This window comes from Strix uralensis, chromosome 3 (genome assembly GCF_047716275.1).
Source record: "Strix uralensis isolate ZFMK-TIS-50842 chromosome 3, bStrUra1, whole genome shotgun sequence".
Lineage (NCBI taxonomy): Eukaryota > Metazoa > Chordata > Aves > Strigiformes > Strigidae > Strix > Strix uralensis.
The window spans coordinates 130,698,683-130,712,893 of NC_133974.1; the positions used below are offsets into that span (position 1 = coordinate 130,698,683).

General features: G+C 42.2%; 1 protein-coding gene across 22 annotated transcripts in view; it reads right to left on the reverse strand.

The window, feature by feature from the left end:
- Positions 1-3,727: 3,727 nt before the first annotated feature.
- Positions 3,728-14,211, reverse strand: part of PLCB4 (phospholipase C beta 4) — a 216,932-nt gene continuing 206,448 nt past the window's right edge. For 18 of the 22 annotated variants that reach the window (XM_074864405.1, XM_074864410.1, XM_074864417.1 and 15 more), the window contains 5 exons: positions 12,800-12,901; positions 11,011-11,068; positions 10,505-10,591; positions 8,340-8,376; positions 3,728-5,538 (listed from right to left, as the gene is read on the reverse strand). In XM_074864405.1, coding sequence (XP_074720506.1) covers positions 5,450-5,538; positions 8,340-8,376; positions 10,505-10,591; positions 11,011-11,068; positions 12,800-12,901 — 373 coding nt within the window. In that variant the 3' untranslated portion in view covers positions 3,728-5,449. The remainder of the gene's footprint in view (positions 5,539-8,339; positions 8,377-10,504; positions 10,592-11,010; positions 11,069-12,799; positions 12,902-14,211) is intronic. The other 4 variants (XM_074864419.1, XM_074864418.1, XR_012628365.1 and 1 more) reach the window with 3 other exon arrangements.

Here is a 14,211-nt window from a genome sequence, read left to right on the forward strand (position 1 = left end):
AAAAAAAAAAAAAAAACCACAACCCAAAAAAACGTAAAATAAAAAAAAAAGGGGGGGGGAAGAAAAAAAGCTGAAACACCTCCTTTCTCAGGAGCTGCACAGGCTGCAAAAGCACTCCGCAGCGGAGTGCCGGGGAGGAGGGACGGGGAAGAGTGTGGGGGTGTGGGGGGGGAGGAGGAAGAGGAGGAGGAGGAGAGATGCCGGGGAGCTGGTGGAGGCGCCCACGCCGAGGGACGGGGCGTACGCGGAGGCAGGGCGGGGAGGAGGAGGGATTCCCCCCCTCCGGCGTTGGGGTCCCCGCCGAGGGGCTCTCGGGGATCCCCGTGGGGAGCTCGGAGGAGAGAGCCAGGGGACCCCCGGGGCAGCGGGGGGGGTGTATCTAGTCCAGCGCCGGCTGCTCACGGAGCGTCAGTAATTTCGGCGCAGGCGAACGGCTGCTCCGTGTTTTCCTTTAGAAAGAAACGCGCAGCTAATTTTTGCATGGCAAGGGCAGAAGGAAACTCGGCCATCGCCACACCTGAGCTCTTAAGATGTGGCGACAGACCCTAAACCAAAACACCCCGGCACGTAGCGCGGGGAGCGATCCCGACAGCACCCAGAAGGTGCCTTCAGACAACCCGGGCCCTGCCTATGCGGGAGGGGGGAATAAAAGCTGAGCGCACCCCCTCCCTGCCGGTTTCTGGGGAGGGCAGGGCTGCCTGCACCCTGCCTGCACCCTGCCCTGCCCGCCCCGGGGTGCGCAGTGCTGCCAGAGCCGGGCAACCCCCTTCATTCCCTCTAAAACCCGCCCCAACCCCCCGCCTTTCCTTGCCAGCCCACGTTAAAATATTTATTTTTCCCACGCCACCTCTCATCGGGAGCTTTTACGGTCCACCCTTGCCCCGGTACGAAGAGCACACCTGAATATTTACCAATTTCAGAGACACCAGTCCCAGGAGCAGCAAGGAACGTGAGCCCCCGCACGAAGGATATTTATTTTTTTTAAAAAAAAAGGCCAAAGGGACAGCAGCTATTCGGCGTGCGTGGCGTTACGCTGATGCACTAGCAATTGGCGTTTCTAGTTCAGGAAAAGGAGTCTGGAGGGCAACGGTCCGGGGTTTGGCGAAGCAAGGTGTTACGAGGTGAGTTTTGATGGTGGGCAGCTGCCCGTTCCCTGCCAGGGCACACCTGCAGAGAGGGGTTTTCCCGCTGGGAAATGGCTCTGCAAAAATAAGAGCAGATACTGAAGGAACGTACTGATCTTTGTAACTATTCTGTTGAAGTGCCTTTTCTGCTTGCTGTACATATTAAATATTATATTCTGGCCCTTTCCTCTCTCTCCTGTTTCATGATAAAGAGTCATTCCCGCCCTCCAAAACAGAACCAGACCTGTGTCAGTCATGATACAGGATTTAGCTGCAGGTAATAGTTTCAGGGGACTATATGAGGAAAAAAAATTCTTTTATGGGAAGCTTTTTGGCTGCAACAGATTTTACTTCTGTGGTGATTTTAATGCCTGGCTTCCTCAGGTCTTTCACCGCAGTATTTAACTGGCCTCTATTTCCTCCTCTAGTGCCCTATTTAATTTCCTTTATTTTTGAGGTTTCTAGGTAGCTTCCAAGCCTCCAATAAATACAAGATCCTGAGCAGCTGCCCCTGCATCCAGCCTGTGGAGGAGGGTACCACAGGGTGCAGCTGGGGGAGAGCAGCCGCAAGACCCCCAGCCCACTGAACCCCACGGCACAGAGCCCCACGGCACAGAGCCGTGCTCTCCCGGCACCCGCCAGCTGCACAGCACAACAAAAAAAGCCTCCGGCTAGAGTGACAGTCCCCATTTCCAGCCTGCAGAGCCGCATTTATCCTGCTCTCCATGGCAAAAAAGGGAAAGGCCCAAGAGTTCCTAACCCTAATAAAGCCCCAAAACATTGACAGAGCGGAAAGGTCTCACCCGAGGGAGCCAGCACAGCATTAGCTGACATGAAATGCTGTGACCAGGGCCAATTTAGGGTCACGGGTTGGGTCCCCTGGAGCCAGCCCTGCAACCTGCCCTTACCCCCAGGTGTGGAGGCTGCCTGCCTATCTCTGAAGGTGGAACCTCCACTGTTACCGCCCCCCCCCCCCCCCCACCCCCGACTACCAGACAGCAATAACTCTCACCGGCCTCCTTGCAGGGAGCACACAGCAGGGTGGCAGTGCTGGGACCGCTGGCGCATCCCTGAGAGCAGGGTCTTCCAGCCAAGCAGCTCTAGGATCTGTCTGCAAGGAGATCCGCCCCCAAGGGGGATTTTGGGTCTCTGGCAACGCAGCTCAACTGAGCTTGAGCAGGTCGGGGGTTAAATAGACACCCACTTGCAAAGAGTCAAGTTAATGACCAACCCCCATGTTACTGGAAGTGAAAGGGTAGCAGGCTGCCTGTGAGGCCAGGGTGTCATGACCTTCCCCATCACAGCTGCACTGAATTTATCTGAAGAGATTCAGAGAGGGAGAATCTGCCACTTCCCTCCATGAAATTTCACTGAAGTGGAATCCATCACCCTGGCAGGGAATGACATTTTAAACTGCTTTAACTCAGTATCAATGTTCAAATTGATTAGCCTATTTCATCTCAATGGAAATTCTCACCTCATTACATTAGCGGCCAAACTTCAAATAATTTTTGAATCAAATACTACTTAAACAGTATTTCAAAATCCTTAGCTGACAGAATTCATCACTTAATTTCAAATTACTGTCTGCGTTTTATGCTAAATTGTCAATGGATGAAATACGTAACAGCTCTGGGAGCTGAGGCTACCCGGCTCCACGGTCTCACAGAAGCATGTTTTCTCTCTGACTTGATAAACGCCTCGCTCCTGGCTCAGCAGTGAGCACAGACTCAAAAGGAGGCTGTGGACAGTATTTTCTAGCCTTCCAAACCCAGCGTATTCCCTGATGCGTAGGATACTCGCCTGGGAATTAAAACAGGGAGGTTTGATTTTCCTCGGAGAGGGATGTGAGCTGAACCCGAGTCCTCCCTTTCCAGCTATTTCTTTGACAGGTAGGGCGGTGGCTTCCAGCCAGGCTGTGAGTGAGCCTAAGAAAACTACTTCTCTCCATATCTGGTCTGACATTTGCTTCTCCTTACTGGCTAGAAACCACTGCGGTAGGCAACAGTAAAAAATCCCAGCTCGCAGTGCTGTCTCCACCAGCTGTGTTTTAGAAGACATTTTTAATTAAAAAAAATTTTAAAAAATCTCTGCCTTGGTTGAGATACCAGATCCTGTCTGGCGTGCTCTGAAAACACTGCTGCTCCCAGCTCCCTCCAGCAGTCGAGCCCGGCTCAGAGAGCAGGGAAAGCTGCTCCCAGTACACGGCTTGCCTTTAAAACATTATGGATCATAAGGAGCCGGAGGTGCCTCGGAATGGGAATTCTGAACAGGCATCACAAGTTTGCTTAAATCCTGCCTTAAACACCTAAAGACTTCACTGACCTCTGTCTCTGTTGTGTTCTCAAGGCAGCGCCGCTACACTGAACTCGGGTTGCTGCATCTCAGAGCAGAGCTGCTACACTGTACTTGGGCAGTTCCGTAGTGCTGCCAGGACCGATGCTGCACAATCTGCTACCACTTAAAAGAAATAAGACTCCTTTAAATAAATAAGCTGTGATAGAAATATATTTACACTATGCACATTTTTACAGGAAATACAACTTGCTAAAAATTTGCAATAATGCCACCACCCGACAATTCACTACAGTCAAAACTAAAGGTTTTGAATTTTTAAGGTTTTTATTAGAGAAGTTGAAAGTTTCATCTCAGGACTGACAATAACATAATTATCTCTTTTCATTTATTTTGTTTATAGGAATATGTAGAATTTGTTTGTACAAGCATATACAACAAAGTAATTGGTGCTTAGTACATTGAAATCAGGAATCTGATTTGTTCTAAACTACCAGTTTTCCATGCAGTCATCTTTGAATTGGCAGCATGGACAAATTCCAAGCGGAATGCTGACATGCATTGTTTTGCAATATAACTACAGCAAGCTCTGGAAACATGCAAATTAACACATTAGCAAATTGTTTTTATATCTAATGGACATAAAAAGGTTATTCCTGATATGAAATTCTGAAAATCTGCATAAATACTTCTGTGTAAAATTAAATTAGTTATGTATTTTTCTTTTACTACAAGTATCAAGAATGCCCACGTAATTAATATACACACATATATATAGAGACCTTGTTATGCTAAAAGTCTTTGTAATTAATCAAACAATACTCTGTGCCATACATTTATTCAGTATTTACCAGCTAGTAGAATGACTGTGGTCATAGAGTAGGCATTACAGTCTTAGTAGCATTTGTATCACATGCAAACATACTCTTAGCATTTCTGTTGACTAATTTTATCACGTGGCAACATGTATGTGATTTTCTACAATGCTGTGATTCTGAAGTGTATAAATACTTTTTACATTTTCACAGTTACAAACTTTTTGCCAAAAGCCATTTAAACAATCTTTAAGTTACAATGAACTGTAATATCTGGGATTTGCAGCAACAGGATCAAAATGCAATTTCTATACAAGCAATGTAGGATGTAAACTTTTCTTAAAGTGCCTAATATGTAATTCCTTAGAGCACTGATCAGTTTTGGCACAAATACACTGTATTTCCCTCACACTAACCATTGCAGTAACTTTTACAGGATATCAGCTCCTTTCAGACGGGATAAGAGTTGATATGGCACTTGTGAATGACATCATTGGACTGCAGAAATATCCTGTCAAGTTACTGTTACAGTTGATGAATTTGGCCGATGACTTTGTACATACTGTACTTTTGAACACAGGCAGTTAACTTTCAACTGCCTGCTGCCTGAAAAATACTTTGAAATATAATTTTTTAATTGCTCAAACTCAGCTCCTTACTATACTGACCATTACGGGGACTTAGCAGAAGATCCAGTTCAGTGGGCTTGGTGACATCTGACGAGCTGTTGCTTGTCGGGATCTGGCAGCACGGGGCTTCCACACAACATACCACACATGAGAACACAAACGGTAAATAACATGACCTGACTACAGTTTTGTTGCCATTTGAGATGATGTTAAAAATATCTGTTGTGTTTGAAGGCTCTGATTGTGTAATTCTGATGCAGGCAAGCTGCCTCTTGAGATACAGAAAGGAATACAGGACTGTGTTTAAAAAACTGTCTTCATCTTCTGATTAGTGTTTTTTCCAAACAAAGGAAATTTATATGGAAATCCAACAAAGGAAATTCAGTGCCCAGTGTTAAAAAAGAAATAATGCAAACCTTAAGACTTGGTGGCCCGTAGCTACACTTTATATATTAAAAACAAAGAACCAAACCACACCCACCCCCCCAAAAAAATTTAAAAAAAAAAAGAAAAAAGCCCACTTTTCAACCTCAGCAACGTTATTTTGAATTTTGCTCTCATTTTAAGGATGCTGTGTTCTCCAACTTCAATTTGCTTGTTGAGGCTTCAGACCACTGTTGCTGGCCTGCGATCCATCTCTGCTTCCAGCTTCACCATCTGCTGCATCTCCTTTGCCTGCAATCCAAAATAACCGTGTGAAGCACTGCATTAGACCTTTTGTTCAAAATGAAGCACGTGTTTTATATGATAGTGTCTGAGTGAAATACACACACAAACACACTGAAGATATATGTAATAACATTAAGTTTACCACACACACACACACGCACACACACCCCCCTCCCCTGCCCAGTGTCATTCTGTTTTCAAAATCAGATGTAATTCTTCTGTCTACAAATCCTGGGGAAATATTTTTGATCCTACTCCAAGAGTCATGGGTTGACTTTCTAAAGCGTATGGTAAAACTCAGAAGCTCCAATTTTGGGGAAGAATACTAGGCAGATGCATTTGACTGTTTCTCCTGTTGTGTGAGGACTGTGGTGTCTTACTTCCTGAAATGTTTAGAGAGTTCATCTATGATCTGAACTTGTTTCTTTCATAAAGACAATGAATGACAAAAATCCATCAGTGTAACATCTTCCTTGCATTAGGCAAGATCTTAATAATAATTTTTAAAATTATATAGTAAATATAATAAAATAATAAATTAAAAAAATAATCTCCATCTGGCCTGGAGATCCGTATGATTGCAGACGTGGTGTTTTTCACCCCAGGATTAGGCTACTGCTCCATGCTCCATGGGATTAAACACACCGCATCCACCTGAAACTGTATCCAAATGTGCTGTGCAAAATACAGCACTGACTGTATGCCAGATCGCGCTAGAAACTCCGCACGCCTCGTATAGAAATGGTAACTGGGCTGGGAATCCCCTCCTTAGAGAGCTTTTTAAATTCCCTTCCTCTCCCTCCCTTTCTCTCTCTCTCTCTCAGACGCGCACACGTGCACATTTACTCCTCCTGTGGCTCAGTTACAGGTTTGAAGTTGCACTTTGGTTTGAAACTCTGCCGTCTAAAGGAACTGGGAGTCAGCATCTCCTCATTGTCTCTGAGGGCTCTCAATCTGGGAAATTATTTAAATCTATAACCCAAAGGACTCTGAATAAGTTGACCCAGAGGGCAAGCTAACCCATCTATCTTTACAGTCAAGTTCCTGAGGATGAGGACAGGTTTAGGAAGAGGCAAACCAAGCGAATATTTTCTTTGGTGTAACTGCTCTGTACCCACCATGCAGGGAAGAATGTTACTGGACTTGATTGATGTGAACTGTGTTCCACAAAAAGTTGTAAATGTTGCTTAGACAGGGAACTCTGCTATACAAGCTCCTACTTAAGGAGTCACCTATTCTGGATGTGCAAACACATATTTGCATATGCAAAAATAGGCAGACGTAGATCTACAGTAATGAGATGCAGAGCTATTCATTTTGCAAGGTATACGTGGGTTTGTGCAGATGTGATATACATGCCTTCTTGAAAAATCTAGCCCTGTACTTTCATAATCATCATCTTGGGGAAAAAAGTAATTATGATAATAGCAAAGCAACTGTCATAAATATGATTAAAAATTAATCAACGCTCTCCATTTAAATGAGTTAAAAGCTTGAAAGTAATGAAGAAATAATTTTAACATGAAAATATGGAAACATAATAAATAAATCAATATGTACAACCTCTTCTGAAATGTTGGCTGGATTTTGCCTGTGTGTGAAAGAAATTCCAGATAAAACAAAACCCTGTGGTTGCTTCTTAGTGACTCACACATTTTATGTTTTAGGCTTGTGACTTAACTACTGGCACATAGTGTCCTATAAAGGTTCTGCGTGCCAATGTGTGGCGTACGGAATTATTTTAGAGATAACTTGGCTCCAAGGAGGACATTAGCGTAGGGCCAGGATGCCCGTTTTTGCTAGTCCGAGGCTGGTTCAGACAGCGCGTTGTGACGTGAACACGCAAGCACGCCGCCTGGCCACGAGCCTTCTGGAAGGCAGTGTTGAAGCTACGGTGAATTCATGGAGCAGCAGCTCATGGACTCTGCTTTCAAGATGCTTGCTCTCTAGTGAGACCTAAGACAGGCTAAGAACCATATACAGTAAAAGAATAGTATTTTTTTTCCTAGCCTAACGAATGCGCTTTTTTCTCTCATTATATGTCTATAAATAAACGTTGTTAATGGTGCTGTCAGAGTCAGTGGTGCAAGATGTTACCAATTCAAGAAAGTCATTCAGATCAGGCAATACTGTACAACTGGATGTTCAAGCCTAATGCAACTATTTCCCTTGCTAAGACAGGGGTTAATAGAGATTTCTTGTGCGTAACGATTATTTAGGAAGCCACAGCAGCACAGCCACATGGTAAGTATAATTGCTATACCTTGTAATGTGTTGGATTCTGAAGTGAGTTTTAAAGCACTGGAAGCCTCTCTTCAGACACTAAAAAGCTATTTCTAGCCATCTATCCTATATTTTGCTATTCTTAGTGTGGAATTACTTATTTTATTACCATACTAATCTATGTGGATACCCTTTGTCTGACTATCAGCATTAGCAGTTAATCATACGTATATTTACACCAAAATGGTTTTCTCAGATCCACAGACACTTCTCACAGACACAGTTTAGCACCCTAAGCGTATCTTTCCATAACAACAGCTAACGTACAATACGAGTTAATCTCTAAATATTTTCTCTGCAGATCACTGTTCATATGCATCTGAATTTGAGATGCTAAAGCACAAAATACTGTTAATATTGTGTCAGGCTCAAATATCTGTGTGCAAACAAGATTAACAATGTGTTCACTATGTCAATGGTACTTCCCAATGGTTGCATTTACAAGGAGGGCTCCAATGATAATGATTTAATTTAGAAGGAAAGCACACTGAAATAAGAGTTTGCTTATTATACGTCCATCCTACCTTGTGTTTGAGACACTGCATGACAGGATTTCAAAAGCTGTTTGTACAAAAATAATAATGTCAAAATTGAGTAATACAACAAGAAGCAAATTAAATGAATGAAAACTGAAGTGAGATTGCAAAATTAATGCAAGAAAAACATACATAAACCAAAACAAATTTAAATTCATAACAGTTTGCATTGAAGGCTGTTTCCACCCATAAATCTACTTTTCTACATTGTATATTTGATGAAAAAATTTTTCTCTTGTTCGATCAGGAAAAAAAATAATCATGTTTTGAAATTCTCATTAAACAAATACCACCTTCATCTCGATGCAGCTAGCTTTCATACCTCAATGTGTATAACAAGGAAACCAGACTCAGGTGGGGTTTTGTGCTGGTGCACTTTTGGGGCTAAAAGGAAGTGTTAAAATAGCAGGTATGAAAATATATGCTCTGATGGATGGAATTAGAGTGAGTTAAAAAGCTGTTAAGGACTACCCCTGTGGTGGAGGCCACCACATGCCCACACAGAAGCGATAACCAGCACGTGAAGGATCTTACTCCGCTTAATCATTGATGATTTAAGCTGACTTCATCTCTGCACTGAAATGGAGTATGAGCAAGCTCATGTAGGCTGTTACCACCTCTCAGCAGTGGAAGCTGTAACGCCAGGTGAGGGAAATATCTATTTGCTGAAAGAGGTGACTTCTTTAACAACTCACACTTATTTCCCAGCAACCTCCCTCCCTTATACATAATGTGGTTATCACATTGTGGTTAAAAGCACAACTATAATCATTCCCTCTTGTCCTTGTGTTTTTAAATAATGGACCCAAAGCCCTCTGAAGCCAATGGAAAAAACCTACTACTAACACCTATTTCTGGATTAAGCCCATCATTTTTGAAAACTAGCAGAGTTTACAGGGTCATCCTTTCTACAGTGACGCCACAGATCTGCAGTAGCCCAGCTGCCTCCCCCGAGTGCCTGCCACCCCTGCCTTTTGATTCTGTGCAGGTATTGCTCAGGAGCAGACTGACTGACACCACCATTCATGCTGGATGTTAGAGACTGCATCTACAGAAACCCTGTGAGGGAACAGATGAGGAATTTTGGTGGTTGTCCAGAAGGGAAGTGGAGCGATCAGAAGACAGAGCTGTGGTGGCTGCGGCTCAGTGGCAGCAGCTGCCCAAGATCCTGTTGCCCCCCTAGAAGTTAACCAGGCTGCAGCTTTTGGGGCTGTAGGACTCTGTCCTGACAGTGGAAATACTTGGTTTGCATGTACTCTTCCCTCCCCCTCTGCAAGATGGCTTTAACTCATACTATAATGTCTGCCAGAGAGTTCAAGTCCTGAACATTTAATAAACAAAGAAGTTAAGTACACAACCCTTGAAAGTAATGGGTATTAAGTGCACCCCTTCTCTCTCACCTCACTGAACTGCCAGGTATATTCCCCGTGCAGTTTACATTTGTGTAAGTGCAGTACTGCAAGTCCATGCAATTATTACAGCTCTGCTGGCTCAACCTTTCAGCAAGGGAACTGCTCAGAACATAGTGTTGCTTCTACCAGAAATGAGATTAGAGTTTTCCTTTCCTTGCCAAGTAGTCTTTTCAATTAAAAAAAAAAAAAAAAAAAGAGCTTATAAACTAGCAGAAAATAACAAGGTATTTTAATTAGGAAAGGGTGTACTACTAGAGATAAAACTCCCCGTGCTACTATACATCTCTAGAATTCAGTCCAAACTAACTGTCTCTTAGAGTTCAGAGATGCTCTGTGCACGTTTCACCTCTATTTTCCAAACAGCACTAGAAGTGTAAGTTCCCAAATGAAGGAATCAGATTTGCTTGAGGTACTTTTCTGGAGTAATTAAAATGGATATGCTGAGCCTTTTATGACTGTCGTATCTAGCTAACAAGTATCAATGTGGCTGAACAGCTGAAAAGACAGACTCTGGCTAAGCAGTCTAGCTTTCACATGCTTATCTGAAACAAATCTGGTTCTGTACCATTATTTAAGTCACCTCACCTCTTCATTTTAACTCTCCAAACAGGTGAGTGACCATGAACAAGGTCATTTTCCCAAGTTTGGTAATGACTTACATGCAGAAGCATTCCGCTCAGCCTGATTCTGGTTACTGTTTGCATTAGCTTGCTTTTCTTTTAAGCCTTTAAAATAAGATACCTGCTCATTCTGCTTCTCCAAGACTTCTAAATGCTCAAGTTGAACTTTTTTCAACTGATCCATTTCCTTTGACTGCTTCATTGCCAGCTGTAAGCAAGAAAAAAAAAATGGGGGGAAAATGTAACATTATTAACAAGCAAAATAAAAACTTACTTGAAACACACCCATATATACACTGTCTTGCCCCATTTGGATGGCACAAAACATCACAGGAGGCTTATTATATCATCCAATCTTAAGAAGAGCTATTAATGTAATAACTTATTTATATTACACATATTACAGATATATTACACAAAAGTAACAAATACACAACAACAAATAGTAATTTTGTTAATTTAGAATAGCTTCCTCTTATATAGATGTTAGATCTTTTACACTACAAGTATGTGGAACAAAGTAAGGACAAACGTCTGTTTGTTTACTAGAGCTGGACTCTCAACACAGAGAAATGAAAATGAATATCCAGAAACAGTGCCCAGTGACTTTGTCAAGGTTATAGTTACCCTTTTTCTCTCTTCCAGGAACTTTTTAGTGTTGCTGCTGTTCAGTTCTCTGACTCGCCTAAAAAAATGCAAACGTTGTCCATGAAGACTCATTGGAAAAAAAGAAACCCAAAAGCTACAATAGAGAGAATCACAAACTCATAAGGTATATTCTGGTTTCTGATTATCTGTACCATGTGGGAGTAATGGCAAATTGTACACTCCTCTGGCTATGCACCTTTCCACTTAAAGGTTTCCAAGTACATTGACAGTATGATTGAAGACTTGAAGAAAAAAAAAAACAAAACCAAAAACTGTTATGAATGAAGTTTGCTTTTTTCCCTTACTCAAGAGTGATGGACAGAACTTTAAAAAGTTTAATTAATTTGCGTATCCCTTACTGTACTCTGCTCTCAATTTATTTTGGTATATAAAGAGTGCCACATCTCTTAACAGCAGTAATGGAAAAACCATCTGATGATCATAAGTTACAGCTTACCAATGCTGTAAGGTTCTTAAAGCTGTTATTTAAGCAAAAAGATAAGTATACAATTAATAATTACATACAATACCTAACCGCAAAGTGTCTCTTCTGTCACAGAATATACCAAAAATAGTTCAAAGAGCCCAATCAGGCTAATTGCAAAGCCCGAAAACCAGGACTGCCTTCAGACTGCTTTCAAATCTGGGAACAGATTTATCTTGGAGTCATTAGTGGAGGTCTTACATTAACTAAGCATACAGTTACCAAGGGTTCCGACAACTCGTCTTCCTGATGAGCTAGGAGTGTGTAACACTCAGGGGACTTAGTTCAGTGGGATCAAGTTCAAGCTTTTTGACCAAAATAGCCCAGTGCCAAGGAGGGAATGTAAAAGAGGAGAGAATGAGCCAGATGACAAGCCCAAAGTGAAGGGGAAGCCCTGAAGGCTTGTAAGATGTCATCACATGGACTCTGCTTTTATCTATTTATTTGGAAACTTTTAGGGTAAACAGAAGAAACTTAAAATAGCTATCTATCATGGAGAGTAATCCTCCAAAAAGTCTCAGTTGCTGGTACTGGCAAGTGTCTCTCTGATCTCTGAAGTCAGTTCAGGCTGTCATCCCCTAACGTGCTGTGAGTAACCCAAGTGCAGCAGTGCCCTTGGTCGGCTGAGCCTGGATGCTGGCCAGGTCTCCCTGCCAGCACGTAAGGAGGGAGAGTGCTGCAGCCCAGTTCACGAGTGGAGAAGCAACACATGTGCCGTTGTGGAGTACATTCCTGCCTCTTCACCCCTATCTTCCATCACCTTCTCTGCTGATTATCATCGCTTTTAGCACTCCTTCCTTCTGTTCCACCTCCCCTCCGTGCTATCGGTAGATGAGGGAGAAAGCCTTTCACTGGCACCACCTCCTGTGTTTTTAGTGATGCTGCTGCTCCAGTTATTCTAACTTCAATGAGAACCAAACCTCAGACTCCCTTTTCGGTATAGTCCTCATTTCATTTAAAAAGCAACAGCAAAGTACAATCATTAAAACTCTTACTGATGTGTTTCAATTTAATAGTGTGATTAGACCTACACCAGTCAGTCACAGCTGAGTATAAAGAACCTTTTTATTTCCCTGCTCAGATCATTACATCTATTAAAAGGATGAATATGAGAAAAGCAACATTTTCCCTAAAATGGTCATCTAAAAATATATTCAGCACGATCATTAGTTGGGCATTGTTTCCATACATAAAAGCATGGTTTTAATAGAATTAATCCATGAGTTCACCTGTCAGCCTTTGACAGCACTCCTTCCTTCTCAAGAAGGGACATCTGATACTTACCTCTCTCTTTCAGCTTTATTTTTGATAGACTTGTCTTGGCTTATGGCTTTGCTGTTCTCCATAGATATTTTAGCCTGATTGGCACGCATTTCCTTGCTTTCCCTAGGCAAAACCAAACAAAGTCATTAATGCCTAAGATGCAGTTGTTGTTGAGGTTGGTTTCTTAATATTACTCTACGCTGTGGTTAATTTTGTCCTCGAAACACTAAGGAAGAGGAAAGAACAAACCGTAAGAAAATTGCCTTCCTCTGGGTAGACTTTACACAATTTGAGCAAGCATTCAGAAATCTCCATTTGTTCCAGAGAATATAATCTGAGAGATCAATTTAAAGTATTTTTACACTTTGAATGATATAAAAGGGTATGAAATACTCTCTTTTCTCCCTAGTGTATGAGTTGTCTGAGTATGAGCTATCATCAGCCACTTAGAAAATGCAATTTGCCTTCTAAAACTGGCTAAAAAAAATTTAAAAATCCTGCACTCAAACCATGACTGCAATATGAAAAGTAATAATACTCGCTAGCTGTGGTATGAGCTGAGAGACTTCCTTTTAAGACTTCTACTTTGGGCCTGAAAGAGCCCTGTGGTTCAGACCATGGTCAGACTTGTGTTCGGTTTCTCCTTCAGGCTCAGTGAACCTTGTAGCCTTTCCTGTGAAATGAGATAGCTTTAACAGGAGGGTGGCAATCACCTTCCAGGGGTAATGTCCTGAGTGGTGTGGTTTGACTCAGGAGGTGGAAAACCTCTTCAGTGTTTCAGCCAGTGTAGTAGAAAAACAGAAAATAAGGAAATAAATATCCTGTTGTTTTGAGAAGAATCATGCTTCTTTGTTGGGAGTAACGGCACAGATGCTGACTTTCAGAAATGGTTTATGAACTCTGAGTGAGTGGAAGGCTTTTTGTCACATGTAAGCCAGTCAGGCTCCAAAAAGGCTGTCCCTGAAGGCTAGCTCTTGCTTTCTGCCAGCTTAGCATTCCAGCTCTTGCAGCTCCCGATCTTAAGTGCTTATTTAAACAGGAATTATATATGGAAATTAGGCAGCGAATAACAGATTGCAAAGTCCCCAGTAGTGCATAAGCATCGAAAAGTTACCCATCCAAGGCAAGGCAGTGCCTTAGTCTCTTCTTCTGGACATGATCTTAAGTAGAGCACTAAACAATTATTGTACTTATTAACCCAAAATTCTAAGTATTTTGTATGCAAAGAGGAGGGGTGTGACACAGAACAGAGTGCTTTATTTAATGAAACGTTGTCACTGAATCTGTTTTAGCTTTCTTTCATCTCTAAAAAACATTAATCATTAAGTAGCATGAGGAAACTTTGTTCCGTGACTTACATTTTCCACAGTTTGAAATTGATATTAAAAGAAATGCAGAGCTTTTTTTTTTTTTTTCTCCTCCAAGAGTTCATA